The following is a 27362-nucleotide window of genomic DNA, read 5'->3' as shown; positions in this document are numbered from 1 at the left end:
TGCAACTGAGAGCAAATGCAGGGAGACAAACTTTTCCCTTCTTAATTCATCTCCCTACGAGGTGAGGGACACTCCACCTTTTGGGGTCTGATTCAGTGTCTCCTGCATCTGGGCAGATGGGCCTAGCTGCCAGCCAAAGCCAAAAGACGTGGCTGCCTGCAGTAGCTTTGCGTCACAGGTAACCTACTTGTCACTTCAAGGGGACTGACAGTGACAGTGAATGGCAGCATGAGAGGAGAGAGGACTCCAGAAACCTTGGAGAGAGGCAGAGAATACTCAGTAATCAGCAAATAAAAGCACAGATTTGGGGAAGGAGGGGAAGGGCTCTACTGTCCCCTTAGTGGTGCTAAGAGACCCTACTTGCCTATAGTCAACCACTCTCTGTCCTGGTCAGTGCAGGGTGGGGAGGAGGGGATCTGTGTCTAATTACACTTGGGGTTCATACTGCTGATTGATTTTTGGGTTGCAGTTTTGATGAGCCTGGCAGCTCTCAGCCCCGAGGTGTTGAGCTCCTGATGGCTGTGAGTGGCTGTGCATTGCAGTGGATGTGCAGTTACTGGCACAGATACTGCAGGTTGCACATGGAGGGCTCTGGATGTGATTTGCAGAAGCTCCAGGTGCATTTCCAGGACATTTCCATGTCATCTTGCACCAAAACAAGTGTGGACTGCTGCAGTGTTGCGTCCCATCCGTGTATCAGCTCCGCTGAACCCAGTCAGGGCATTGATTGGGCCGGCTGACAGCCAGCCTGTTTTGGGGGTTAGCATTCATCCTACAGTGCAGATGGACACAGGATAGTGCCAGGGCAGGAGAAGTGGGGCAGGCCACAGCAACACTTGATGAAAGTGCCATGGAGCCACAGTCTTAAGATCAGCTGGTGAAAGAGAAGAAATAGTTGAACAGAAGAATTTTGCTGTGAAATTCAGAGGGTTAAGGTGGGTGCAAGATCTTGCCTTTGTTAAACTCCTTTGGGGATCAGAGTGTGGAATAACGATGCTCCATAGTAGGGGAGAATATGGCATGTTAGAATGAGCTATTTCCCTCTGAAAGGCTCCCTGTCTCTGTTGAAGCACACAGCATTGGTTAAATAGCTTTTGTTAGCTGCAGAGATAAGATAGGAAACATCTCCAGTGAACCATGCATGGGTTGAAGAGGAAACTCACTGCGATATGAATGCATATACCAGCTTAGGATATCTTGGTAAGTTTTTTTTGGTTTTTTTTTTTTAAAACCCAGTGCTTCCACCAATTGCACACCCATTTTCCTTGTACAGGAGCACTTGTTTGTTCAGAGTTCATGCAAGAGGCACTATTTCAACATCAAATTCTCTCTCTTTTGTCTGCAGTCTGCTTTCAGGGTGTTTACTTCAGTCTGTATGAAGTAGAAATATCAAGTAAGGATCAATACAAAATGGATCAGTTAGTAGAAAAGCTAAAGGAAAAAGACTTGGTAAGTATTTTAAAACATTGTCATTCTGGGAGGAAGGTGGCCTTTTAAATGATCTCTTGAAACTTTTGGTATTCACAGATTCTGAACTAATGCAAAATGGAATGAATTTCCCTGGTTTAAGTATTATTTTCCTGCTTTGTTATTCTTGGACATAGTTTAGTATTTCTGTATATAAACTGTTAACTGAAGATTACCTACTATGAGTTGGGAACTGATTTCTAGGGTGAGCATGCCCTGCTGAGCAGAAGGCATTATACCAGGCAAACCTCTTCTTTGGCTATGTTTATGCCAGTTCAGATTATTGTCTTTGTTAATGATTTTCCCCCCTTGCATTGCAAACAGCATGGTGGACAAGGACTGCAAGGGGATCTTATATATTAAGAAAGCAGAAGCATTAAGAAAGCAGAAGCAAAGTCCCCCAATGCCAAAATGATAATTACTAAGCAAAAGACATAAGCTGTCACATGCCTGCCTTTCTCCCTCATTGCTGAAAAATAGCCCCCACTCAGCTAGATACTCCTAGTTACACTGCTGAAACCTCATGGGCTTCCAGGAGCTCTGAATAAGTTGAGATTTATTTTTAATGGTGAATTTCCCTTGTGATATATTATCTGATAAGGCTTTTTTCAAGCACACTGGGGTCTTTTGTTCCCAGTGTGACTGTCACATCTCCTTGTGACTCCAAGGGATAATCCTCACCTCTGTGGAGTGCAGCACCTGCATCTCTGCTGGGATTTGTGGTTGGGTTGGTTTTGGCTTTGCTGCTGCTGGTTGCTCTCTCACATCTGACGCTTCCTGTAAATTCAAGGTCGCAAATTCACGGCTGCAAACTCACGGCTGTCTGGGCACATCGTCCCCTCACTATAAGTTGGCAGTGGCCCGTGAACTGCCTGGAAGTGCTGTTGCTGTGCGGCACTGCTGAAGAGCTGCCCACCGATGTGCAGCTTCCCACATGTAACATACCAGAGCAAGTGTTTGTTGTGGATCCCTGTAAGGAAAGCACTTGGACTCCCTAAAGTATTGATTAAACTGTTTTATACTGGTAACAACATGAGAAGAAAGAAGGGATGACAAAGACAATATCCCTTCACGTGCAGGTAACCCTGACCTGTGCAACTTCAGTTGGACCTCTGGTTGGGCCACTGATCTGTGCTGCAGCTCATCTTGAGGTTCCCAGCATCTGAAGAGATGTAAGCTTATCTGTGCTATCCCTTTTTTCTTCTCCTGTTCTCACCAGTAAGAGATATTTTAACCAATACTTTACAGAGTCCAAGTGTCTTTCTTGCTGGGATCTGTGACAGCCACGTGTTCCAGGGCATCACACCATGTTTGTAGCCACTGAGGGTTATAACATGCATCCTGCCAAGCCCAGCAGAGCTGGGCTCACTAGAGCAAAAGATGAGATGGTTGAGTTGTGGCCGTGAGCAGTCTGGTATTGAAAGCCATCAGGAGCATCGTTTCCCTAGAGATTCCCCACCCTCATATATCTGTCAGACTGCATTAATAGAGCTCCTTTATTCCAGCGAGGAAATGGTCAGTGTGCTTCTTCCCTCCCCTTAGCTTGCTGTTGAACAGCCTGTGGGTGAATTCGCTTTGGCGGCAGCTCCCAAAAGTGTGAAAAATGCCTTCCATCTCCTTTCCCTTTCAGTGGTGCACGGGCCAGGCACCCACCTTGCACAGGGCCCAAGTGAAAATGAAAGGGTGGCTGGGGCTCGCTGTTGCCTGAGGCCAGCTGTGCTCCTCTGGGTGCTTGCTGATTGATGTCTCTCAGCTCTGTGTCTGCCTTATGGCTTGACTTTCCTCCTCACCTGCCTGAAAATCATCCTGTCCGTGAGAAACCACAGCTATTTCATTGAGCTGGATTTATGCAGCAGAGATGCTGGCTCTTATCCCTTCTGCTCTGCTGGCTTGAGACAACCAAAGCAAGGAGCTGCTGTTCTGAATAGTGAATATTAAATTGAAATTGTTCAGCATTTCCAAAGCTGTTCTGTTGTCCTGGAGAAATGAGGCTGTGGGCGTTAGTCCAATGCTCTGTTATGTCTGAATGTATTGAATGGGATCAGTGAAGTTTCACAGAGCATTAGAAGCCCTAGGGTTATTCAGTTCCTCTAAGTTTCCTGAAAAGATGTGTTTGCATGGAAGGAAGAGATCCAAATGGCTATCCCCACAGAGGGAAAGGCAGTCCAAATGAAGCTCTGCAATGAGGCATCAAGCAACACCCAAACATAAGAAAAGCCTCAATAAGTGCACATATCTTTTTAGACATGCAGTCATCCAGCTCTGAGACAGAGTTGCAGGTGTCTTTTAGACTCAGCAAATTTTTTGTCACATATTCTTTGATACTGATGCTGTTAATAAGCAAGCTGCATGGCCTGAACTTCAGTCAGGCTTGTGGCTGGAACAGTTGGTTGTATTTTGTCAGATGCTGGTGTCCAGCTTTGCTTTCCCTCCTGGGAAAACCTTCCCCTTGGGCTGTTGAAAGCAATTTCTGGCTGAGATGCCTAGGAGCTTTTGAACTGAAGGGACTAAAATTATTAACCTTGTTCATTAATTACAGCTAGTTTGGCTAAGCATATTTATTTTTTAAGAAACAGATGGGAGGAATCTGAGAGCTGAATAACAACATAAATTGAATGCTTTTGGTTACAGATCCCCATTGACCCAAGTGGCATGAAACAAACAGTGTCCTCCTCAACAGGGAATGAGCTGGTGATGTTGGCACATGTTCACCGGCAATAAGGGCTTGTCAACAGTCATGCTGAGTGATATAAAGTGTGCTGAGGAGGAAAGGGAGTGGTTGCTCTAACTTTGTATGTGTTTTTTATAGGCAATCATCAAATATTTACAAGACCAAGGAGCCCTTATCCTCCTCACGTCCTCTGCTTTGGCACGAGATGATGGTAAGGCATGGCTATGTAGAAACCAATACCTGTGCTTAAACATCCTGCTCAGTTTTAGAGACGGAGGGTAGGCACCCTCAGTCTAAACAAAACCTGTTGCTTTCTTTCATAGGGTTTGACCCCAAGGAGCCTGTCAGCCTCCTGGCCCTGTTTCTGTTCACCTCATCCCGGTCGGTATGCCTGAGAGGTAGGGAGGTTCCCTTTGCTGGCTTCAGACACTGTTTTGGCTGTGGGATCCTCACCAGAGGGTCCTCACAGGCATGTCTTCTTGAAGAGCTGATTTCTCTGCTCAGAACCACCTACAGCTTTAGCGCAAAGGGCCTTAAGAGGAGAGAGAAGTGCCAATTCTCTAGCTATGCTGCATTTTAAGCTGATGTAAACGAGAGTCACTGCACATCCTTGCCCCTTTGCAGGAAGTTGATGGGAGTGACAAATAATTACATTTCTCCCTCTCAGTCAGTTTTCAGCAGCATCCACTCCCTGAACTGTCTTATGTGTGTATGTGGAAATCTGACGCCTGCAGAGCCTGGGTTACATCCCTAAAGGTGCACTGGAGCCGTGCTCAGGGGGGCGAAATGACACATGGCACTTGCTGGACCCTGCATGGAGCTGATGTGATTTGCTAAACCAGCAGAAAAAAAACCTGCCCTAAAAAATAAGGGAATTGTTTTCTGCTGAGATAACAAGTGAAGTGGGCTCTGTGAAAGGTCGCTGCTGTTGTGGGGAGGGAGAGGAGAGGTGGGGAAAGGGCGTTGCTCCCTAAAGAGCAGCAAGGGTTTGGAGGCTCAGCCGTATTGTGTGACTTCTCTCCTGCGGGATCCATAAATGTTGGTAGCGGAGCTGTGACGACTGGTCAGGGTGCATGACGGGTGAGGGAGGGAGGCAGGGAGATGGCGTTGGCCAGAGCTGTGATACTTTGCTGCCATCAAGGTGAGGCACGGCTCTGGGAGCTGGGAGGTGAATCCAGCCTGTCTGCAGCTGCAAAATGTGCTGCTTTTCATGCAGAACAAATACAGAGGCACTAAATAAGATTGCTCGGTTTGAACCTGCAGATCTTGAAGTAAGAATCAGCTTCAACCTCTGTTGCATTTGCCTCAAATTTTCTCTCTATCTATTGGCTTTTTGCTGCACTGTCTATGTAGAAATATTCATACTACAATTTCTTCTTGTGGACATAAAGAAAGTTACTGCTCTGCCTCCCTTGGACAGCTTCATCCACGTGCCTCTCACTGTGCCTACTCCACCAGTAATACTTCTAGCCTTGCAGATCTGCAAGCAACGTATAAGCAGGGACCTTTTGCTCTGCGTAACTTCTGGCTTGCTTTTTGTTGAGTCATCCTAGGGACAAGTCAAGAGACTGTTTATGCCAGCCACACATTGGTATTTCAGTCCACCTCTGTGTGAGCGATGGCTGGCATTGCCGAAGGAGCTGCACAGGATGTACCCATCTCCCCTCCCCAGAAGATAAAATCAGCGGAAGAGCTGATGGGACCCACAGGCACATCCAAGCATGGATTGCTTTGTCTTTTTCAGTGTTTAACCTCCAGCTATAAACTTTATTCTTCAGGACTCGCATATGAAGTGGGCTTGTAAGTCGGGTGAAGACATGATGGTAACTTGGCAGTACGTGTTGCAAATGTCTTTGATGCCTGAATTCAGTCAGCCTAACTTTAAGGACGTGCTGCTGGTGGCTGTGTTAGCATGGCAACATTTCTAGTATCTTTACTAGGTGTAGGAGAGAGACAGGCTCCTCCTGAGGCAGACTGAAGATCCAAAGTGCCAGGTCAAACCTGGGATCAGGTTGTTGCTGTGATGCCTGGAGCAAGGACTTGAAATTGGGTGAGGTGAAGGGGAAGAATGCCTGGAGAGCAGACTGGAGGTGGGAACTGACCACCCAGATATTGAGATCTTTCTGACCAGCACTGCAACAGGCAGAAAATACCCTCCAGAGCAGAGGGATCTATTCCAGGCTGACTGTGGGCACTGTACGCTGGGGAAGAGGAGAACAGGGCAAGGAGGTATTTATCTTGAAGAGGGTTATTGTGGAAGAAGGTGGTGGAGACAGGAGAGGGCACCAGGCGTAAGGAGCATGCCAGAGAGAAGCTGGTGCAATGAGCTGGTCGGTAGGAAAGTTTGGGGCTGTAGTAGACATTGCCTGTGGCTGGTGTTGATGCTAAAGAGGAGGCAAAGCCGTGGCAGCCAGAGAGCAGCTGGTGGCAAAGCGAACAGGCAAGGGGAGAGGATAACATTGAGTAAACACTCAGTGTTGTTATATGTCATGATGTGAACGTTGATGGCTTCCAGATGCTTTCCCTCTGGTGCTGGCGGGACTCCTGCACGTGCTGTCCCATTCTGCCTATGTGAGCAGCGTTACCCCAGCCAGCCCTGACTGTCCGCTAGGACGGAGACCTCTTCTCACTGGGATTTTAAACCCTTTTTCCTTTAGGGCTTTTCCTTTCTATGAAGATAAGCAGAGCTGTGCAGGGGTTTGGGGTTGAAAAGGGATGGCAGGGGTGCAGGGGAGATGCAAAGAGAACAGGAGGTTGAAGGATGGTCACATCTGAAGTCACTCAGCTCAGACTCGAAGCATGAATAATGTTTCCCGTTTTGAAACAAGCGGCCTCTGAATCTGTTCCCTTCCTGTCCAGACAGCCGTCAAGAGGAATGTAGGGCAGGCGTACCAAACCCGCTGTGCAGACATGCTGCAGTGTTCCTGAGCCAGCAGCGGAGGCAGGCAGCTGGGAGCTGGCTTGCGGGGACGCCTGGGCTTGCCGGTAACAAGGACCAGCATTGCCAGTGCAAGGCAAGCCAACAGGCGAAGAAAATCGCACATCTGGAAGGGGAAGAGAAATGCCTTTGCCTTGCTGGGAAGAGATGTGACGGGGAAGGGCACTGGGGTTGTCAGCCTGGCTCTGCAACCAGAAGAAACCTCAGAGTTGGATCATAACACGCAGATGGGCCAATCCTGTGGGTGCAAAGCACCAACATCAGGCTGCTGGCTTGCAGCGGATGAAGCCGGATAAGTCTGCCTTGTGCAGATGGGGAGCTCAACTGACAGGCTCTGCATATCACACTGGCTCTCCAGGCATTTCCAGACACTGAGAGGATGCTGCTATGCCAAGCGGAGCCTACTTCCACAGTGACACCTGCAAGGGTGGGCACCCTTCAGCCTTGGGACTCGTTGATCCCTGCTGGGAGCTAAACCCAAGGCTTTTATGATACTGAGCAGTGTACGTGGTAGAGTGTTGATCCTGCTGAAAACAGAAACACCAACTCTTTTCAGTAGGATCAGTCCTCCAGCTTTAGAAGATCACCCAGGGATCACGTTAGTTATTTGTACAGTCCCCAGATCTGCTTGAGGAAGTCTGTATTCCCCATCCCACTCCAGAACACTAATGTGGTGTCTTCATGTGAAGCGTGTCCACCCACGTTGACAGCAGGTAGAGATGGAGCTGCTGGAAGTTGCATGTGAACAGGGACTTAACACAAGTGATCTGAAAATGGTGCTAGTCTAAACACCCTGCATGGGCAACCCTAAATTTAAACAGGTTTAAACAAAACCCATCTTATTTTCAGAGCTCTGACTGTCTTAAATGTTGGATGTAGCAGGAGTTGCTAGAGTGAAGGGACTTAGACCACTATGTGTGCCATCTCACCCTGTAATTTCCTGCAGAATGGAGCTAGCTGATACAACAGCAGTCTTTCATCTTAGTTTAATCCACTTTGACTCCTACGTGCAATTCTTTTTACCTTCAGCAGTTACAAGCATCCATCAAACCAGGACATCACCCCTGGGGCTAGCTTTTTGTAGGTTGGCTTCTGGGGCTTTTTCATAGCTTTCATGTTCTTTTCCCATGTAACGGTGAGGTGATTTGAGGAATTTAATCCTTTTTTAATGTGAGTAAAATTCTGTTACTTTCCTTTCGCAGTTGAAAAGCATGATCCAAAAGATGAAAGGGAAGGTGGTGATGATAGTGACATCTCATTAAAAATAGCATCAGTTTTGCCTGGACTTCGCTATGCCTTACAGAAAGCCACGAGTTCTTCATGGGGGGATGCAGTCAGTACCAGCTTATGTATCAAACAGCACTTCCAGGAGTACGCAAAGCTTGATCAAAATACACAGCCCACCTCTGGGCAAAACTGCAAAGTTCCCCTTTCTTCTCTCCTCTCACCAACTGAGGATGAATGTACTGATCCCTTCAAAAAACACTCAGAGCAGTCTTTCTCCCAGCTGCAGCATTATCTGTCTGATCCCAGCAGCTATACTCTGGAAATGTCAGCTGCCTTAGGATGTTTGACTGGTGCTGTTCAGTCTCTTTGCTGCGATTCAGAGGCCGATTATAAAGTGGACTTCTGTTCAGCTGTGCCACCAGACCCTATTAGTCCCAACACAGCAGCGGAAATAAAAGTCAAAAGTGAAAACCCACAGCCCAGTGTGGGGCTGGACCAGAGTGGTGAAGGGCCCACAAAAGATGTCAACTCAGCCAGCAAGCTGTGGGTACAGCAGAGCAGGAGAAAATCCAGCCGAGCTATTGTGACCAGCACCAGGAAGAAATGGTCACCCCTCAAGATGCAAATGCATCCTATGGGGGACAGCAGCAGGAACAGGAAAGCAACCAAGAAGAAGAAAATCAACATCGCTTTCTCTTTTCCTAAAAAGCCAGGGTTCGCGGCCAGTTCCAACGAGCCCATGCTTAAATTAGCCAATTTGCAGTTTCCACACAGAAGGAAAAGAGGTAAGTGCTATATAAATGGGACTGACTTCCTCCTGCTTCTTTGGGATATCTAGCTGGGATACTCAGGGTTCACTAGGAGCTGTGTCCCCTCGCCATCCCCCCAGGTGCCCAGCGCGAGCAGATACCTCCTGAGAGCATCCAAATAGGTCTGTGGTGATGTCTCCACAGTCTCTTCTTCAACCTGGGAAGGAGTCCAGGGCTATGGCAGGGGATTTCAGTGAAGGTGCCTGAAACTTGGTGCAATGGTTTGTGCTGGTGCCTTCCTTTGCTTACAGGTGACTCTGCACAGAGGCATCAGCCAGGTCATGGTTATTGCATCACTTGTCCGTGGGCTGTTGATGGCTCAGGCAAGGAGCAGTTGCCAAAGCCATGGTCATTACAGGCTGCCTAAATAACCAGCCACCCTATATGGTCACGTTGTGACTCCCTGAGAGTCAGCTTTCTTGCTGTGGCCTTGAGGAAGCTAGAAGTGTGAGATTGATCCCACCCAACTTACTCTGCTGAAAGCTGGCATCTGGCCTGACCTGCTCATGCAAGGTGTCTCAGTGGCATAGATTGTCCTCTGAAGGCTCCTGTCTCACTGCTGAGGATTGGCTAAGCCTGTCCTTCTGAGCCAGCCTGAGCCTCCGCCTGATTTGTAGAGACACTCCAAGTGGGTTGAGATGAATCTCAACCTTGGTGATGAAACGTGGCCATAAACATCCAAAGAACCAGCTGTCTACAAAGTTAGTGTCATACTCGGCGACCTCCCCGGCATTTACACATCTCACGGGTAGCGGCACTGACTGTGAAAATGGGCTGTTGTGCAGAACAGGGGATTGTAGGGCATCTGCCAGCTGTGGGCTGAAGTCAGCTTTGATTCACAGTCTGTTGAGCTCTGTCCTGGTGCACGTTGCCTCGGGCCTGGGTGGCATTGCTGATGGATCTGGGAGAGGTTCTTATGTGCTTCTTGGAGAGATTAAAAGTACCCTCAGGGTGCAAGTGTGTGTGTGGGGGGGGGGGGGGGGGTGAGTAGGGGGGGGGCAGGAATTAAAGTGACTTATCCCTGGAGAGCACCTATTCTAGTTCAGGAAAGCAGGCTTTTAATGAGCTTAAGAAGCGATGCTTAATTTTTAAAAACTGGTTGCTGATCGCTCACATCCGTAACAAACCCATTTGTAAGATTGGATGCATAAATCAAGTCATTGAAGACTACTGTGCTACTGGCAATCACTTCTAAAGCAGTCCTTCCACATTTCTTAGCTGGATATTTTGCAGTTACTCCTTTTTAACCTGAATATATCTCAAACCAAAAGAAATGCTCTCCTTTTTCCCTGTCCCAGGTGCGGAGGTCCTGTCTGCAGAATTTGTGCACAAAGCACAGTCTGAACCTGTTCAGAAGGAAACCTCAGCTCCTGACGATCCTGGCTTGGAAACAAAGAGACTAAAGATACTGAAGAACCCAGACATGAAAAAGGTTCCTGTTGCTGAGACCATCACGAAGCCAGTGAAAAGTAAGACGCTAAAAAGTGTGGCTAACAGCCCATCAAAACCTCAAGCCAAAAAGCAAGCAGAAAGTGGTAAGAGTGCTGTTTCCTGTGGAAATCTTTACTTTAAAAGCCGAGCCGTCAAACATCACGATCAGGTCACAACCAGATGATAGTAACGGCACGTTTGGCAGCAACCAAAGGGCCTTACGACATTTAGTGCTGAGGGTCTGGATTGGGGTCTGAGTGCTGCTGCCCCACAGCCTGCAGGCACCCAGTTATGCATAGTAGTGTAAAACATAAAGGCAACTGTGAAAATCTCTGTTGCAGGATGTGCAAACCACACGGGGTCTCTTCTGAGTCCTTTCCTAAGCCTTCAGTTTTTATCCTTGGCAAACTGCTCCGGTAGTTTAAAAACCCTGATTTTTAACTGCTGAGCTGTGAAACTGCGTTGATGCAGCTCATGGACAGAGCATTATAACCTCTGCTTGTAGCCAGCATCTACCTAGATTCTTAGTCTGTTATGTTGTAATTCTGGTCATTTTAAAAAGAGTCAAATTGTCGCAGCCTTTGCAGACAGACTGCAGCAGATTTAAGAGGCAGCGTGGACAGCCCCTGAGTGTAGTGTCTGCAGGTGCTGGCCTGGAGTCTGCTGTTAAACTGAGAACCAGTATTACAGTGCCAAAATAAATGATGGAACAGGAGAGTCATTTTCTGCTAATTTGTGGTGTTTTCTCGCTCTCGTGCTTTGATGTCCTTTTTCGGATCTGTCTCTGGTCTTTCTTTTTCCCCTTCCTGGGGGATGTGGAGGCTTTGAAGACTGGTTTAGCCACCTTGGCTCAGTTTATCCGTTCTTCTTGATCTTTTATTGCCACGTGTTCCTGAAATGTGGCGCTTTTCATCAGCGTGTGTGTATCAAACGCCACCCCTCGTTGCCCTTTTCACATGGGGGTTCCCGGAGCAGATCTGGCCAGTGCTCCGGCACGGGCAGGGTATCAGATGGATCCTGCTGAATGCCAGGATCAGCCAAAAATGCAAAATAAGACTGTTTAGCAGCAAGAAGTACTCGATTTATGTGTCTTACTGTGCAGTTCTCAAGGAAATTAAATGTAACATGCAGGACTAGCACAGATGTGATTTAATAACGTTTTACTTGAAGAGAGATTTTTGTGCTGGTTTTTAGTTGAAGGCATTAACCTTGTTTAATGACTTCATACTGTTATTATGAATATGGGCCTTGAGCTACAGTGAGGGGCATTTTTAACACTGAAGGCTAAATCAACACTTATTTGCTGTGCTCTGGCTGCCTTTGAGAGCCCTCAGGTTTCTGCATGTGCTCCTGAGGTACACCTCAGGGGTGGGTTATGCTCTTGAGAGGGTGTGCAGTGGGAAGCATCAGGGCGGAGTGGTTTTCCTCTGTTTTAGAGGATTTGGGGTTTTTTGTAACTGTGGGTTTTTGGAAGTATAGCACAGGGTTTATCTGTGAAGACTGCAAATACTCAAACTAGGCAAAAATTTAAAGCAAAATAAAAAGGATTAAGGAAACACCTAAAATATCTCTGGTTGTATTTAAGTGGCCAAACTACCCTGTGCACAGAGACCAAGGGAAATTTTGTTCACTCTGGATCCCATGCCTTTTATTTCTGAGAATAAACCCCCTTCCTGAAGTCGCTTAGATTCCCAACTCTGGATCGTTTTGTAGTAGCCATGGCCTGTGTGACCATAGAGATGTTTTGGGGTTTTTTTTACGTGTTCAAATTCCATGTTGGAGAGACGCTTTTTCCTGCCAGACTGAAAGCCTGCTTTGAACCTCTTCTCAAGGCAGAGCTGTGTGGCCTTTGTTTATTCCCTGACTTTGTTTTTCTCACGCAGAGTGGAAGGAGCCATTTTCTGTCCTCCCAAGCGAAGTTTCTTCCCAATGCCATGGAGCAGATGGCCAAACAAGTGAGATTTGCCCAGGCGGGGTTCCTGATCTCGGTTTCGTTCTGAAGGGAAACAACTATGAGTCCCATGCCTTGAACTTGCTGGCTGATCTGGCTCTGGGTTCTTGTATTCCTTCATTTATCCCCAGGGGCAGTGGGATGATCGCTGTGTCCTGCAGCCCCTCCAGCAACTCTGCAAAGGAGCAGCAGAGTCATCGCAAGCACAGATCCTTGCGTGTTGCTTCTGACCATGAATACCATAGGGTAGACAAGCTTGCAAAGGGAGCAACCTGTCCTAGCAAAGTATCGCCAAACCAGAAGCTTTCTCCTGCTGAAAAAATAGACTTAAATGATTTGGCTTCTATTCCCAGGGAGAAAAGCCCTGGGATTTTCAGCAAGAAGAACAGTGCGAGCCCTAGCCCTGCAAAACCCCATGCATTGCCTCCAAGAGAGACTCAAGAAGCTGCTGAGGTGAACAAGCACTCCTTCATCTCTGCTGAGCACTCATATGCCTCACAGATGCCTGAGCACTCAAAGAAACACATGTATCCCAGAGGTGCTCCCTACCCTGGCCCAGCACCTTCCAGAAATGGGACCAGGAATGCCCGAGCAGGACCCCTGGTTGGGAAAGTTCTGCCTTTCCGCCACCAGCAGAGCAGCACCCACCTACAGCGGCCCTTCGAGGCCATGGCGATGAGGCGCAGGAGCAACCTGCTCTCCCCCCGGCTGAAAGAGGACTTTGCCAAGTCCCACACAGTGAACATCTGTGGCGAGTCTGTGAAGGTGACGTGCCATTGGGAGGCAGAGTATCTCTTCAATTTGGACAGCAGGTACACCAACGATGCCCTGGAGAAAACAGTCATCCGTGCCCTGCATGGGTAAGTCAATCTGGAAGGACATCTGTAGGGGACGTCTCTTGCTGGACATCTGGAGTGCTTTTGGAAGGGGCTTCCTTTGCTCTTTTTTTGCCTTGCTTTGCATGATAAGTGCCTTTTTCCCCATGCTTAGATGCCCACTTTTGCTGTGTTAACGCTGGTGTGTTTTCCTTGTGGAGAAGGACTTGAGGATACTGGTGGGTGACAAATTGGACATGAGCCAGCAATGTGTGCTTGCAGCCCAGCAAGCCAATTGTATCCTGGGCTGCATCAAAAGAAGCACGGCCAACAGGTCAAGGGAGATGATTCTGCCCCTCTACTCCGCTCTGGGGCCCCCAACATAAGAAGGACATGGACCTGTTGGAGCAGGTCCAGAGGAGGGCCATGAAGATCAGGGGGCTGGAGCACCCCTCCTATAAGGACAGGCTGAGAGAGTTGGGGTGGTTCAGCCTGGAGAAGAGAAGGCTCCGGGGAGACCTTATTGCAGCCTTTTGATACATAAAGGGGGCTTATAGGAAAGACAGAGAAAGACTTTTTACCAAGGCGTGTAGTGACAGGACAAAGGGCAATGGTTTTAAACTGAGAGAGCGTAAGTTTGGTTGGGACATAAGGAAGAAATCTTTTACAGTGACGAGGCACTGGAACAGGTTGCCCAGAGAAGCTGTGGGTGCCCCATCAATGGAAGTGATCAAGGTCAGATTGGAGGGGGTTTTGAGCAACCTGGTCTAGTGGAAGGTGTCCCTGGCATCTTCCCCCATGGCAGGGGGGACTGGACTAGATGGTCTTTAAAGGTCCCTTGTGAGCCAAACCATTCTATGATTCCCATGGCTCTGCAGCTAGAATTGGTACATAGAGCCATGAACAAGAGTCCTCCTTTGCAGTCATGAGCTTCTCTTTTTTTTTCAACAAGCTGGAAACTGCATCAAGTGATCTGTGTCTGCAGCTGGGCATTTGCAGCCCCGCTGCATTGGGGCTTAGTGCCATGGGGAACGAGGAGATGAGTTACCTTGTGCTAGTCAACTGGAGGGGAGGATGAAGACATTTCAGGCTGTGTTTGCTTTCCCTTCCAGGCCCTGGGACCCCGATCTGCCCGATGATGTGGAAGAGATGAAGCTGATCCTTCATATGTGGGTGGCTCTCTTCTACAGCAAACCCAGCAAACTCCTGAGCAGCACGAGGAAGGTGGTAGAGCACAGCAACCCCGAGAAGTATGTCTCAATAAACAGCAGTGGGGACTTTCTTGAGCTGAGTGATGATGGTGAGGACTGTTTTGGGTTGGAGACATGCCCTGCAGACTCTCGGTCAGACCCTGACCAGACTCCCAGCAGCTCTCTGGATCGCAGCACATGTTGCCAGGGATGTTTCTGCCCAGAAGAGAGCCCTGCAGACTCTCAGACTGATGATGACGGGACTCCTGGTGTTGTCGATAGCACAGTATCGTCTTCTTCAGTGGAGCTGCCCTGTGGGGAGGAGGAGCCTTCCTCCACAAGCTGTCCCGAGAGCCTTTCCCTCATTGAACATGCCGATGAGAGCCTGGCTGTGAAAGACAGGCAGCTGGCAGTCATTCCTGAGCAGTGTGTGCGTGATGTCTCGACCATCGCTGCGGTAAGAGCTTGGGGTTTGGGTGATATGAGTCTATAGGGCACAAAATGCATTTTACGTTTATAGGAGTAGGGTCTTCTCAGAGGAGTGGAGCAGATGTGGTTGGGGGCTTTCTTAGAGCTAGGTAGTGGGGGTTCCCAAAGCAGGACAGAGAAACATCTCCCAGCATTTAGCTGCCCCAAATGACCACCACGCAGATGTGTTCAGTCACCATAAAACAAGAAGCTTTCAGGCCTCAGTCTGGGTTTGGATATCTTCTTGGAGTGAGCTGGCATCCCCAGGCTCTGGCACGAGCTGTATCTATCTGTGTCCAGGGGCCCAGGGCCTCAACATGGATGCTATCCAAGGGGGAGGAATCCCAAAGAACTAGAGCAATTAAAGTTTTGAGCTTGGTGTCTGTTCCTCATTTCAGCTGCGAGCTGTGTGAGCTCGGACAGGGTCTCAGACCTGCGCTTAACTGAGAGAGGAGAGGAACCACAAACACCCCAGACCAGAACTTGAAAGCCTGCCTGTCTCCTGTGGGCAGCTGCATTTGCCTGCCCATGGTCACAGCAGCCCAGACATGTCAGGGGACACAGCACAGCCTTTCGTCTGCTGGTTTGGGAGCACTGAGGTTTGCTGGCTTGGAGAGGTTTCCCCCACACAGATGGCAGTGCAGTGCTTTGCAGCATTTCCCTTGCCCCTCTGGTGAAGTTAGTTAATATTCCATTCTGGGCAGGGTTTTTAAAATTAAAATTTACAGTTTCTATGGTCTGCAGATGGTCAGGAGTGGAGGTACTTGGGTAAATATAAAACGTGGGTGTCTGCTGACATTTTTTAAGAATGAATTCTTGAACTAAAATAATTCCTTTAAAACTTCCACTCTGAACAAATGGGCAGCTGCCATAGGGCTGCAACTGTTTTGCAGGAAAAAATATCCCAGTGTTTTTTACCTCCTGGGTTTAGTGCTGTGAAGCAGGCAGAAGTGTTTTGGGGGGAAATGTGGGATCACTGTGCATAGTGTCCATACAGCTTGCTTGAACAGATAAACTCAGCAGAGGTAAGAGGATGCTGTTACATACATTACCTTTGGGCACTGGCTGATTGCCCCTGCATGGTTTGGCCTATTTTTAAGCCATTTCATGGTGTCAAGAAGGTGGAAAGTTTCAAAAGCTTTCCCTGGCTGTCTGCAGCACTCTGCTTGCTGGCTGAGGTGGGGATGGTAGTGGCTTACATGGGATAAGGATTCAACCTGGACTTATTTTAGAGACCAACTCAAACTAATGTCCTCAGATGCTGTTGGAGTGGTTGTACTTGTAAAGTTTGAGCATTTAAAATATCCATGTCCTCCTGCACGGGTGTCTTGGCTCTTGCATTTGCCTCCCTTGATGATTAACCTCTGAATTGTGCTGTTTCAGAAGGAGCCACCCAGGGAGGGACTGCTGGACGCTATGATGACCCCCAGCCCTTCTGATGAGCTTGGCAATGCCAGCAAGCCTCCAGCTGCACCGAGCAAGGAAAACGCATGCAGCCAAGCCCCAAATTCCAGTATGGCTCCCTGGAATGATGCCCTGTGCACGCTGCATGGACGTGGAGAGCAGCAGGAGAGCACGTGGGCAGCAGGGTCAGGAGGTGGCCCTGGCCCTCCCAAGGATGGAGAGGGCATGGAAGATGCTGGGCACTGTATGGAGGTTGAGGATGGCAGCTGGGCCACCAGCAACGGACTGGAATGTGCCTGTGATTCAATGTCCTTAGAAGCGAGTCCCAAAAGTGCAAAGCTGGATGGAGCCAGTGAGGAAGGCAGGGAATCACAAGACACCTTTGGACATCCAGAAAAAGAGGAGGAAGAAGTGGAGGAGGGAAAAAAAGAGAAAGAGGACTCTGAGTATGAAAGCACAGTCCTGGGGCCTATTGATTTAGTATTTTCTGAAAGCAGTGATGCTGACATAGAGCGTGAACTCAGCGAGCAGAAGCGAGTGAATTTGGCATGTCTGAAGGACTTTGACGTTCCTGGAGAGGGCCCTGTGCCCAGCCCCACTGCCTTAGCATCCTCCTGCCCAGGCAGATCAACACCAGTGCTGTCAGATGGGACTGGGACTGGCCCCCGAGGACTTCCTGGTGAGATGGCACCAAGCCTGCACACACTGCAAGAACCCTGGGAGACTCTGGCCGCCTCAAGTGCAGAGACAAACAGCATTGGTTTGGCAAACACAGCTACTCCAGCCAATGTGGGGTCGCCCCGTGACAGTGGGTTGATGCTGCTGTTATCACCTGATCCCAGCCTTGTCTGTGGGGCACAGCCAGACAGCATTACAGGCAACTTGGGACCTGCCAGAGAGGCGCTGGGGGAAAGCTTGGAGCAGAAAGACAAGGATCGTGCGCCCTCTGCAGAAAGGTGGGTGCCTGCTGGGAGCAAAGCTGCCGGCACAGCTGGCCTCGAGTCACTGTGTGGCCAGGGACTGTCACTAACCTCGTCTCCTGACTCCAGTTCTGTCTGCCTCACATCACTTGATGGAGCAACAGATCCTGGGACAGCTCCAGAGGACCAGGAGGCCATGGCAAGCATCCAGTCTCCATCACAGAGCTACCTGGGAGAGAGCAGCTGCCTTTCCCAAAGGTGTGGAGGTGATGTTTGTGCAGACCTCACTTCGCTGAGCCCTTGTGAATCAAACCAAGAAGGGAACAAGGTTTTGGTGGAAGAACAGCATAGCAGCCCTTCTGCCAACCCCACAGATGTGCTGGATGAGTCCTTGGGAGTGGGTGATGGCCAGGCCTTCGCCTTCAACTGTACAGCCTTAACAGGTGACTTTGAAGCTGCGGGGAGCAATGATGTGTGCCTCGGTGCCGGGAAGTCCCCCAGGAGTGACAAAGCAAACACAGCAATGGTGGCTAACGCACCACAGGAGCCAGAGACCTCTCTTCATCACTTCTCGAAATCAGAGCCCTCCTCCTCAGTGAGAGAGGGGATGTCTGCCATGAAGGAGCACCCCAGGCAGCAGCAGAGCTCCCCAAACAGCCTGTCCCCACCTGTCCACAGAGGCTCAGCTCCTGCTTCTCCGCCACAGCAGGACCCTCTCCCCCATGGCGGAGATGCAGACCCCCACACACACTTGTTAGAGCAAAGCGAGCAGGGACCAATCCTGTACCAACATGGGAAGCCCTGCGAGCAAGTAGGTGCTGCAGATGTGAGTGTGGCTGCCAAGAGCCCAGATGGCTCCTTAAAGCCCAGATGTGCAGAAGAGGTGAAAAAAGACGTGGGTCCATGCCATGCAGAGCCAGCAAAGAGCTCCCCTGTGGATGCGCTTGTGTCACGTAACTCGAGATCTGTGCCTCCTTCTGCTCCGCACAACCACAAGGCAGGTCTGCACAACCTCGAGCCAGACTCAGTCCTCAGCGTGCACCCGGAGACGTGTTCCCCCAGCGTGAGCCTGGCTCCAGATGGTGCCCCAAGGTCCTGTTGCATGGGACAGCTGCCACCAGGCGCCTGCTCCGGGTATGGCAGCCCTGGGGGCCAAGCAGCAGACGTGGTAGGGAGCCATGAGAAGGAACCTGTGCCACATGAGGATTTAGAAGGAGGAAGCAGCATCCCTCTTGCCAGCCCTGCATCTTTTTCAGCAGGGGAGTTGCTCATGCCAGTATGCAAGCCCCAGTCTGTGTGCAACCAGGGTGAGCACGAGGCCAAGGGAGCTGACGTGTTTGTTGATCTGCACCATGCCAGCGTGGAGGTGGGAGAGGGAGAAATCCCCACTCTCCCCTTTCCAGTGTTGCCATTACATCGACACAGGGGGCTCTCTGGAGAAAGCCTAGAGCTTAGTGACGCTGAGGATATTTTGGACGTGCTTCCAAGGGCAAAGCAGCTCCCCAGCAAAGACAGATGCATGGGCTTGACCTCCGAGGATCTATCTGAGACTTTCTCCAGTAACTCAGACCAGGAGTCTTTTGGGGAGACTTCACAGTCCTTGCTTACAGCCAGGAGTTCCTACAGATCTGTGGATGCTGCAAGCGCAAGGACTAACTGCGACTCCTCCTCTGCGAGCTTGGTGCATGTGGAGGGGCGCAGCGAGGATTGGGGCTCGCTGGGCGCAGAGGGGGGCTGCTCACGGGCTCAGCATGGCTGGCCGATCGGCCCGGGGGAAGCCAGCAGCGGGCACATTCCACAGTATGTCAATATTAGGGACATCCAGGGGATCACCAAGGACTACCGGAACTTTGTGGTCACCAAAAAGTGCCAGGAGAGGATGGGAAATTTGCAGCCTTCAAAGAGGCGCAGACACTGCGCGGGGCAGCCGCATTTGTTAAGGTCACTGAGGGGGACTTGGAGGGGTTTTGAGGAAATCACCCAGCACACTTTGGACATGGAGTGTCTCCGTTTCCATTATAAGCTAAAACAAATCCTAAGGAGTGGGAAACCACCCTTTTCTACCTCCAAAAGCATCTTTCCACAAGACTTTTCTCCCCAGGTGATGTCTGAGACCTTGCCTGTACGAGAAGCTCCTGTCCCGCTCTCCCCGCGGAGCAGGAGCCCTTTGCAGGTGACGATCCTGCCCTCAGACACATGGCTGAGCGGGCTCGGCTGGCACCAGCGAAGCAGCTGGCAGGGGGACCCGTGTACCCCATGGCAGGACACACTCTGCGACGAGAGGAGCAGGGCCAGATCCCGAACCACAAGCCAGGGCCGCGCTGCTCCCTTCCACCTCGGCAAACTTAAGTACGATGATAAGCTAAAGGACTCGCGGGGGGACATCGCAGTCATCCTTGATGAGTACGCTGAGTTCAACAGGGTGATGCTGAGCAGGGCTGATGCGGGGAGCGAGGGTGGAGGGCCGGTCCTGGCACAGGGGGAGGCCACGAGCGAGTGGACCTGCGCATCCCTCCCCGGGAGGATGGCCGCCTTCAAGGAGATGATCGAGGACCTGTACAGCGCACTGCGTTTCCACCTGCGCAGCGTGGCCAAGGAGGCCTGCGGCCATGCCAGCATGTTCTACCTGGTGGAGACGGGCAAGGACCCTTTCTTTGCAAGAGTGAAGGTAACAGCCAGCCCCGCTGGCCTGAATGGGGACGGGTGGCCCTGGGGTGAGAGCTGAGGGCAGCAGGAGCAGGTGCAGGGCAAGCTTGCTCAACCCAACACAGGTGGAGTTTGGTTCCCTTAAGCCAGGAGCTGCCTCTGCCATTTCATCTCTGCTCACGCCACCAGAAATCAGAATCATAGAATCATTTAGGTTGGAAAAGACTCTTAAGATCATCAAGTCCAACTGTTAACTTAGCACTGCCAAGTCCACCAGTAAACCGTGTCCCTACATGCCATGTCTACATGTCTATTAAATGCCTCCAGGGATGGTGACTCAACCAGTGCCCTGGGCAGACCATTCCAATGCTTGACAACCCTTTTGGTGAAGAAATTTTTCCTAATATCCAACCTAAACCTCTCCTGATGCAGCTTGAGGCTGTTTCTTCTTGTCCTATCACTTGAACATCCCCTGGGCCAAAACAGATTTAAGCTCATGCAGGAGCAGCCCAAACTCAACCCCTGCAAGGTGGCTTTTGCTCAAGCTCTCATTAAAGGGTTGAAAACTTAGGGAGGGTGATTGCATGGGAGGATTTGCTGTTCCAAAATAGCAAAGAGGCCCAACGTATGCTACAGTGAGATGCTCAAGGTGGTTTTCTAAAAGGTTTTTGCCAACAAAGGTAAATGGCTGCTTCTTCCACCACTGGCGGGAGCCCTGGCCTGGAGCACGCAGTGCCTTTGACAGACGGACACCATAGGGTGCCCTTGACACCAGGATGCCTGGTTGGGGTCGCTGTCTCATTCTTCTCTCCTTGTCCCCAGGCACGCGTGTGCCGGGAGTATGGCACCGCTGTTGTGAAGATACTCTCCATACAAACCTTCTTACACGATTTCTCTTTCAGACCTTGCTGAAGAAAGATGGCCACGTGGAGATCGAACCTCTGAGCTTCTGCGAAGCGGAACACCTGGATACTGACAGGCTGCTTGTTGTCATCAGGAACGAAGACATTTCCTCACACATCCACAACGTAAGGCCTGAGTCCCTTCTTTTATTTCTACCAGCAATATTTTTTTAATATCAGGATCCATTTTAAAGGTGTTTTTAATTTTACACTATGTATAGCTGCACATTTAATTGTCGGTCTCTGCGGATATGCTGTTCTCTCCACTGAAGGAACAGTGCTTCATGAAGAGCTGTTAAAAACAAGTATTTCAAAAACATGAAGCCTGTCAGTTCTGCTTTTCTTCTGTCTCCATTTTTGATTGCTGAATAATGTCACTTGGAGTAGCCCAGCACAAAGGAGTCAGGCTGAGCTTATCTCATGTAACAGAGCAGTTCAGCCAAGCCTTGGCTCGTGGGCTCCAGTGAATATTGCAGCAGACTGAGCTGCCTATAGGTCCTCTTATCACCACCCACGGCTTTGGAGTTGAGCTATGGAGACACGAGTGTTGGGGTGGTGCAGACAGAGGACAGGGTGGGCTCCCCGGGTCTGCCTGGAGTGGGTGTGGGTTGCAGAGAAGTGCAAATGCTGTTGAAATGCAACTGTGTGTGCAAAAGCATCTCTGCCTTGAGCAGGTCCCATGCTTGCTGAAGCTGAAGCACTGCCCGAACGTGGCATTCGCCGGAGTGGACAGTCCCAAAGATATAACAGGTCACACATACCAGGAGCTGTTTCATACTGGTGGCTTCATGGTGTCAGACAACGAGGTGTTGGAAATGGTAACGCTGGGTGAGTCTCGCTGCAGCCTCTCGCTTGGATGCAAACACACAGTGTCGGCTCCCGGCCTTGCCCGCTGGTTTGCTGACACCTTCCAAAAACTTGCCATCGGTGTCCTCTGCTCCTGCTTTAAGTGGGGCCAATTTTTTCCCTCTGTTTGGCGTTTGTAGACCCCATCTGGATAGTGGGTCCAGGTCAGGGCTCCCAAAAACGTCTAAGTACGGTGGGGGCCACCAGAATGGTCAGGAGCTGGAGCAGGGGTTGTACAAGGACATTCAGCCTGGAGAAGGGAGGACAAAGGGGAGACCTTGTTGCTGTCTTCAGCTCCCTAATGGGAAGTGGCAGAGAAAACTGAGCCACATTCCTCCTGGAGGTGCGCAGTGATGGGACAAGAGGTGACAGGGACAAGTTGCGCTTACCCTTCTAGATAATCAGGGGAAAAAATTTGCAGCAAGTGTGTTCAAACACTAGGACAGGATCCCAGTTTTACAACCCAGGTCGTGAGTCTCCGTCCTCGGAGAAATTCAAACCTTGCCTAGACAAAGCCCTGACCAACCTCAGGTGGCCCAACTTTGAGCAGATGTTGGGGCAACCCCAGGCATCCCTTCCACCCTCAGTTACCCTCTGGCTCTTGCTGTCTTCCCCAGGCCAACTGAAAGAGGTGGTGAAGGTGCTGGAGAAGCTGAACAGAAGTGGGAGGTGGAAGTGGTTCCTTCACTACAAGGAGAGCAAGAAGCTCAGAGAAGATGTCAGGTAACGGCTTGCAGTGGCACCTCCCTCATCCCTGCTGTCCTCGTCACCGCAGCAAGGATGTACACACTGTGGTGGAGTGTGGTGTCCCATTCACTGCAGGGATACAGGGCAAGTTAGGTGCCTTTGGTTGGGTTTTGGCCTCTTATAAGATGAATTTGAAGATTTTTGTTTAAATACGAACTTATCAGTGAGAGACCATATGCCTCAAGTCTGGAATTGCTGGAGGTCAGCATTTGAGTGCTAGCAAGTGCGATAGATTTTTTTTTTTTTTAATTTTTTTTTTTTTTTTTTTTTTTTGGTATCTATATGAGATGGAGCAGCAGGACATGGGACCTGGAGAGGATCAGATGGCCTGAAATAATGTGTCTTGCACGTGATCCTGGATGAGGCAGAGCTCTGGCAGCTGCTTCTTGCACCCTGCTGTATCTCCATAAGGCAGTTCCCCCCTCTCTTTGGCAGAGATGCCCTCTGTGAGCGTTACAGCCTGCAAGGGGCTTGAGGAAAAGCACAAATTTTGTTTGAGGAGCTGCACGCTCTGAAAGCTGCCTCCACAAACTGAGCTCCCTTCCTACCAGCTCACCCCAGCTCCTGCACACACACACTCCGGGAGCTCGGGGTACCTTCCTGGGCCTCTCTCTGCCCTACTGTCTCTTTGCTTTTTCTTTTTCTGTCCCATAACGTATGGGATTTGGGGGAGTGAGGAGGAGCTCTGGGTTTGTAATGTGGAGAGGAACCGGTGTGTTGTGGGAGTGCGTAAAATCAAACTCTGCTGGGAAAAGCAGAACTTATGCTGCTATTTGCCACTTATTTTAGGTTATTTGCAACAATGTGTATTTAAATGATGCAATTTGAAAAAGAGAAGTAAGATGGCAATTACTTTCCATTGAAATGTCCTGCTTTTATCACGTTTGAGCTCAGCAAGGAGGGTTTTTATCAGGCAGGCTGCCTTTGTTAGTGCCAGACCACGGACCAGAAAGGACGGCTTTCTAGTAATGACCTGTGAACAGAGAGGAAACTGGTCTGTTCTGTCTGAGCATAAAATGCTACAACAAATGGGGAGAGATCTCAGATCCTCTCCATGCTCAGCCTTTATGGTGATAGCACAGGGTAATCGTTCTGAAGACGTGGTTTTCAGTCCTCGAGCAGTGAGGTGTTGCAGAAGCTCGCGGTCGGGTATTTCATTGTACTCTGTGAGATGAGGACTCAGCCTCATCAGCAGATGCTGCTGTGGAGCAAGTGTTTTCCTTGTGCTCCGTCACTGGTGCTCCTGTAGCATCTCTTGACTCCATGGTGGTGGGATCATGAGCCCCGGTGTCATGGTTTAACCCCAGCCGGCAACTCAGCCCCACGCAGCCACTCACTCACTCCCCCCCGGTGGGATGGGGGAGAGAATCAGAAGGGTGAAAGTGAGACAACTCCTGGGTTGAGATAAAGACAGTTTAATTGGTAAAGCAAAAGCCGCGTGTGCCAGCAAAGCAAACCGAGGAATTCATTCCCCACTTCCCATGGGCAGGCAGGTGTTCAGCCATCTCCAGGAAAGCAGGGCTCCATCACACCTGACAGAGACTTGGGAAGACAAACGCCATCACTCTGAACGTCCCCCCTTCCTTCTTCCCCCAGCTTTATATGCTGAGCGTGACACCATACGGTCTGGAATATCCCTTGGGTCAGTTGGGACCAGCTGTCCCAGCTGTGCCCCTTCCCAACTCCTTGTGCCCTCCCAGCCTCCTCACTGGTGGGGTGGGGTAAGAAGCAGAAAAGCCCTTGGCTCTGGGTAAGCCCTGCTCTCAGCAGTAACGAAAACATCCCTGTGTTATCAATACTGTTTCCAGCACAAACCCAAAACACAGCCCCATACCAGCTATTGGGAAGAAAATTCACTCTGTCCCAGCCCAAACCAGCACACCCCGTCTGTCCGAGCTGCCTGGAGCAAGGGGTCATTTTGTTTTCTGGCTGCATGTGTGATCCGTACAGTGATGCTCCTGCCATTTCCATTTAGCACAGCATAGCAAGCGTAAAAGTGCCCATGAGGCTGGAAGAAAAACACATGGGGGAAAGGCAGGTCCCATCATACCTGCTTATTCCCTGGGAGGGGAGAAGAGGGGGTGAAGCCCCTCATCCCTTCACCTTACCCCTCTCCCAGCAGGGTCGACGCCAACGCCCGCAAGAAGCACTTGATCCTCAAATCGTGCCAAGGAGCCGATCTCATTGAGGTGCTGCACTACCACGCCTGTGACTCCGGGTTGCCCCCCAAATCTGAGTACATCAAGTGCTTGTTGAACCTGCAGGTTCAGCACGTCAGCGCCAGGTTCGCCGTGTATCTCACAGGTAAGGACGGGCTCTGGGCGCTGCCCTTGATCCCCATGAGCATGGTCTTAAATTGGCCTGGGAGGCGGTGGAGGAGGGACAAGAAACACCCCATTTGCCTCCTGTTTCTGCTAGAATCATTTATTTGAGGTGCAGGTTAGGTGTGAACTGATTCATTGCAATCAGTGCAGTAAAAGGCAAAATGAACAGACTTTTGGAGGTCTGCTAAAATCTGGCAGTTTTTTGAGCCTGTGGCTGTCTTTATGTCACACTCTAATTCTGGCCTCGCTGGGCTGAGGCTGGTTGCAAAGTGGCGCTGTTAATCTGCTCGCATTTGCAAAACAGAGTAACTGCAGTGGGATTTGGGGATATTTTCTACGGGTTTCAGAACAACCTCATTTGCTTGTTTGAACTACGGTGCTGCTCCTTCCTTTGCAGAAAAGCCCAGCGTTAGCAGGGAGGTCCTCGAAAGCAAAGGAATCCTCGTGGCCGACATCAATGCTTTCCTTGGGACGGTGCAGAAAGCAGCTGCCCCATTTAGAAGAAGCTACTGGTAAGGGGGGGGAGTTTAGGATTGACCGCTTCTCCCCCAAAAGGCTGGGAGCAGCTCCAGGGTTGTCTGTGGGGTGGCAGGCAGGGAAGTGGGGTCCAGCTGCTCCCACAGCAGAGCAGGGACCTTCCCCAGGTGCCGGCTACAGGATCTGCTCTGGCTCTGCCAACACTCAGGGACGAATCCCGAAGCCGTAGCTGGGACAGCCCATGCTCAGCAGAGCTGGCACTGGCAATTGCGCCGGCACTTGTTCTGGGAAAGCTCTGCAAGAGGCCGGCACTGCCTGGAGCATGGAGGGGAGCAGAGCAATAACCTGTGCCACGTCTCTGTGTTGCAGGTGATGAAGCGAAGCCGCGGCACGGCTCCTCCCCAGACCCTGCGGGGCCGGTTTAGGCATCCTCATCCTCTGCGGGACAGCCCCTGCACCCCGTTGGGTTTGGGGTGCTGCACACAGGAGCCGTGGGCAGAGAGGTGATGGGGGAAGGTTGGTTCTAGTTCTGTATATAGAAATTATTTAAAGATGGCTAATGCAAATCCTCCCGGGGATTCACTCCCTGCCATCAAGTTGCATATAGGACAGAGGTTATTTTAACATTACACAGTTTTAAATTATTGGAGTGTTTTCAAGCTATTAGTGCAGCTGACATTGGAAGAAATAGGAAAATAAAATTAAAAAAAAAAAAAGCCTTTTACTTGAAAGTTAGGGGCGATACGAGTCCACAATAATAAAAGCATTTTCTACATGGCTGTTGCTGTACATACTGTACGCAAGACGCCCGTGTTAGCCACTGGGGTGGGTGTCCATTTTAAATGGGTGTTCAGGACCACCGCCTGAGTGTCACTGAGCCTGTAGCAGTCTGCTCCACACTACGTTTCAAGTCGCCCCGTTGCCTCTTGGTACCATTTAACTGCTGGGACTTGAGTGCATTCCAGCACGTGGAAGTCTTTCTTGTAAATAGCCAGACGACAGGACCCAGGAACAAAAAAGCTCTTATTTATGGTAGCTCAGACAAACACGCGCCTGGAAGAAAATGCCGCATTAAAGACCTTTGTAAGATACCCTACCTATTGCTGTGGAGGACAAGGGTGCCCTTTTTTTTTTTTTTTTAATAAAAGAATGCAAGAACATTATGTACAGGATGACTTTGTACGGTGTTTCATTAATAAAAACCTAAAAATGAACTTTCACAGCCCGCTGCCCTCTGGAAAGGGGTTTCCCTCAGCAGGTGTGGAGGACAGCAGCTTTCCCAGCTCACACGTAGCTCAGAAGTCAGCTTTGTTCTGAATTATGACCCCCAGAGCTTTGAAGCCCACGCCAGAAGGAAAGAGTGAGCAAGACTGCTTGGCTCTAAAGGTGGTGGTGGGCCCATGGAGCCTCAGGGCTGCAGGCTTGCTCCCTGCCTCCTTCCCAGCAGGAGAGGGGTAACAAGAGCCAGAGGAATAACCAGGTTAGAGCAGAGAGGGGTAACAGAAGTGTTTAGAGGAAGGACCTCATTTTCCACGTGTTACGATCCCTCTTGCCTTCAAAAAGGCTCGACTTGTTGCTATTGAGCACCAAAACAGCTCAAGAGAGGAAGCACAAGGCAAGGGAGAACTTCCCCTGCCAGTGCTATGTGCCTTGCTCCAGCACTACAGGCACTGGGGGCTTCAAAAGGAAAAGCGGTTCCTGGAACCGCTGCCGGGAGAGAGGAAGTGCCGAAAGCCCCTAAACCCGGGAAGGGAGGAAGGCAAGGGGCAGCCGCAGCCACATTTAGCGCAGCACGGCTTTGTGAACGAGATGTGGTGAAGGAGCCAGTTCCTCTTCATCACCAGCAGCAGCACCGCTGCGGCTGAAAGGAAGGATGAACCCTTCACCAGCAACCCTACCTGGCCAAGTGCAGGAGAAGGCTGTTCCAAGGTACATTCTTATTTTTCCTGGCACTTAGCATCGCTGTGTATAAAGGCGAGCCCCGCTCCTCACTGTACACCTGCTGCCCAACCACAGGATTGCTTCAGGCTGCAAGATCCCAGCCAGGGGATCAATAAGGCTCACTCCAAAGAGGAGCATCTCTTATTCAGAGAGATCTCAATGCCCTAAGAGCAACAATTATTTACTAC

At 50.2% G+C, this 27362-nt stretch overlaps 1 protein-coding gene across 5 annotated transcripts in view; it reads left to right on the top strand.

Annotated features, from left to right (window-relative positions):
• Positions 1 to 26447, top strand: part of TASOR2 (transcription activation suppressor family member 2) — a 44789-nt gene extending 18342 nt beyond the window's left edge. Inside the window, exons 11-24 of one of the 5 annotated variants that reach the window (XM_069801521.1) lie at positions 1346 to 1449; positions 4277 to 4349; positions 4462 to 4536; positions 8279 to 9088; positions 10411 to 10581; positions 12427 to 13354; positions 14422 to 14956; positions 16351 to 19959; positions 20840 to 20965; positions 21514 to 21667; positions 22303 to 22408; positions 24552 to 24736; positions 25154 to 25268; positions 25603 to 26447. In XM_069801521.1, coding sequence (XP_069657622.1) covers positions 1346 to 1449; positions 4277 to 4349; positions 4462 to 4536; positions 8279 to 9088; positions 10411 to 10581; positions 12427 to 13354; positions 14422 to 14956; positions 16351 to 19959; positions 20840 to 20965; positions 21514 to 21667; positions 22303 to 22408; positions 24552 to 24736; positions 25154 to 25268; positions 25603 to 25606 — 6995 coding nt within the window. In that variant the 3' untranslated portion in view covers positions 25607 to 26447. Of the gene's footprint in view, positions 1 to 1345; positions 1450 to 4276; positions 4350 to 4461; positions 4537 to 8278; positions 9089 to 10410; positions 10648 to 12426; positions 13355 to 14421; positions 14957 to 16350; positions 19960 to 20839; positions 20966 to 21513; positions 21668 to 22302; positions 22409 to 24551; positions 24737 to 25153; positions 25273 to 25602 lie in introns of those variants that run through there. The other 4 variants (XM_069801520.1, XM_069801517.1, XM_069801518.1 and 1 more) reach the window with 4 other exon arrangements.
• Positions 26448 to 27362: the final 915 nt, after the last annotated feature.

This window comes from Haliaeetus albicilla, chromosome 14, assembly GCF_947461875.1.
Source record: "Haliaeetus albicilla chromosome 14, bHalAlb1.1, whole genome shotgun sequence".
NCBI lineage: Eukaryota > Metazoa > Chordata > Aves > Accipitriformes > Accipitridae > Haliaeetus > Haliaeetus albicilla.
This window is presented reverse-complemented; position numbering and strand designations above follow the sequence as displayed.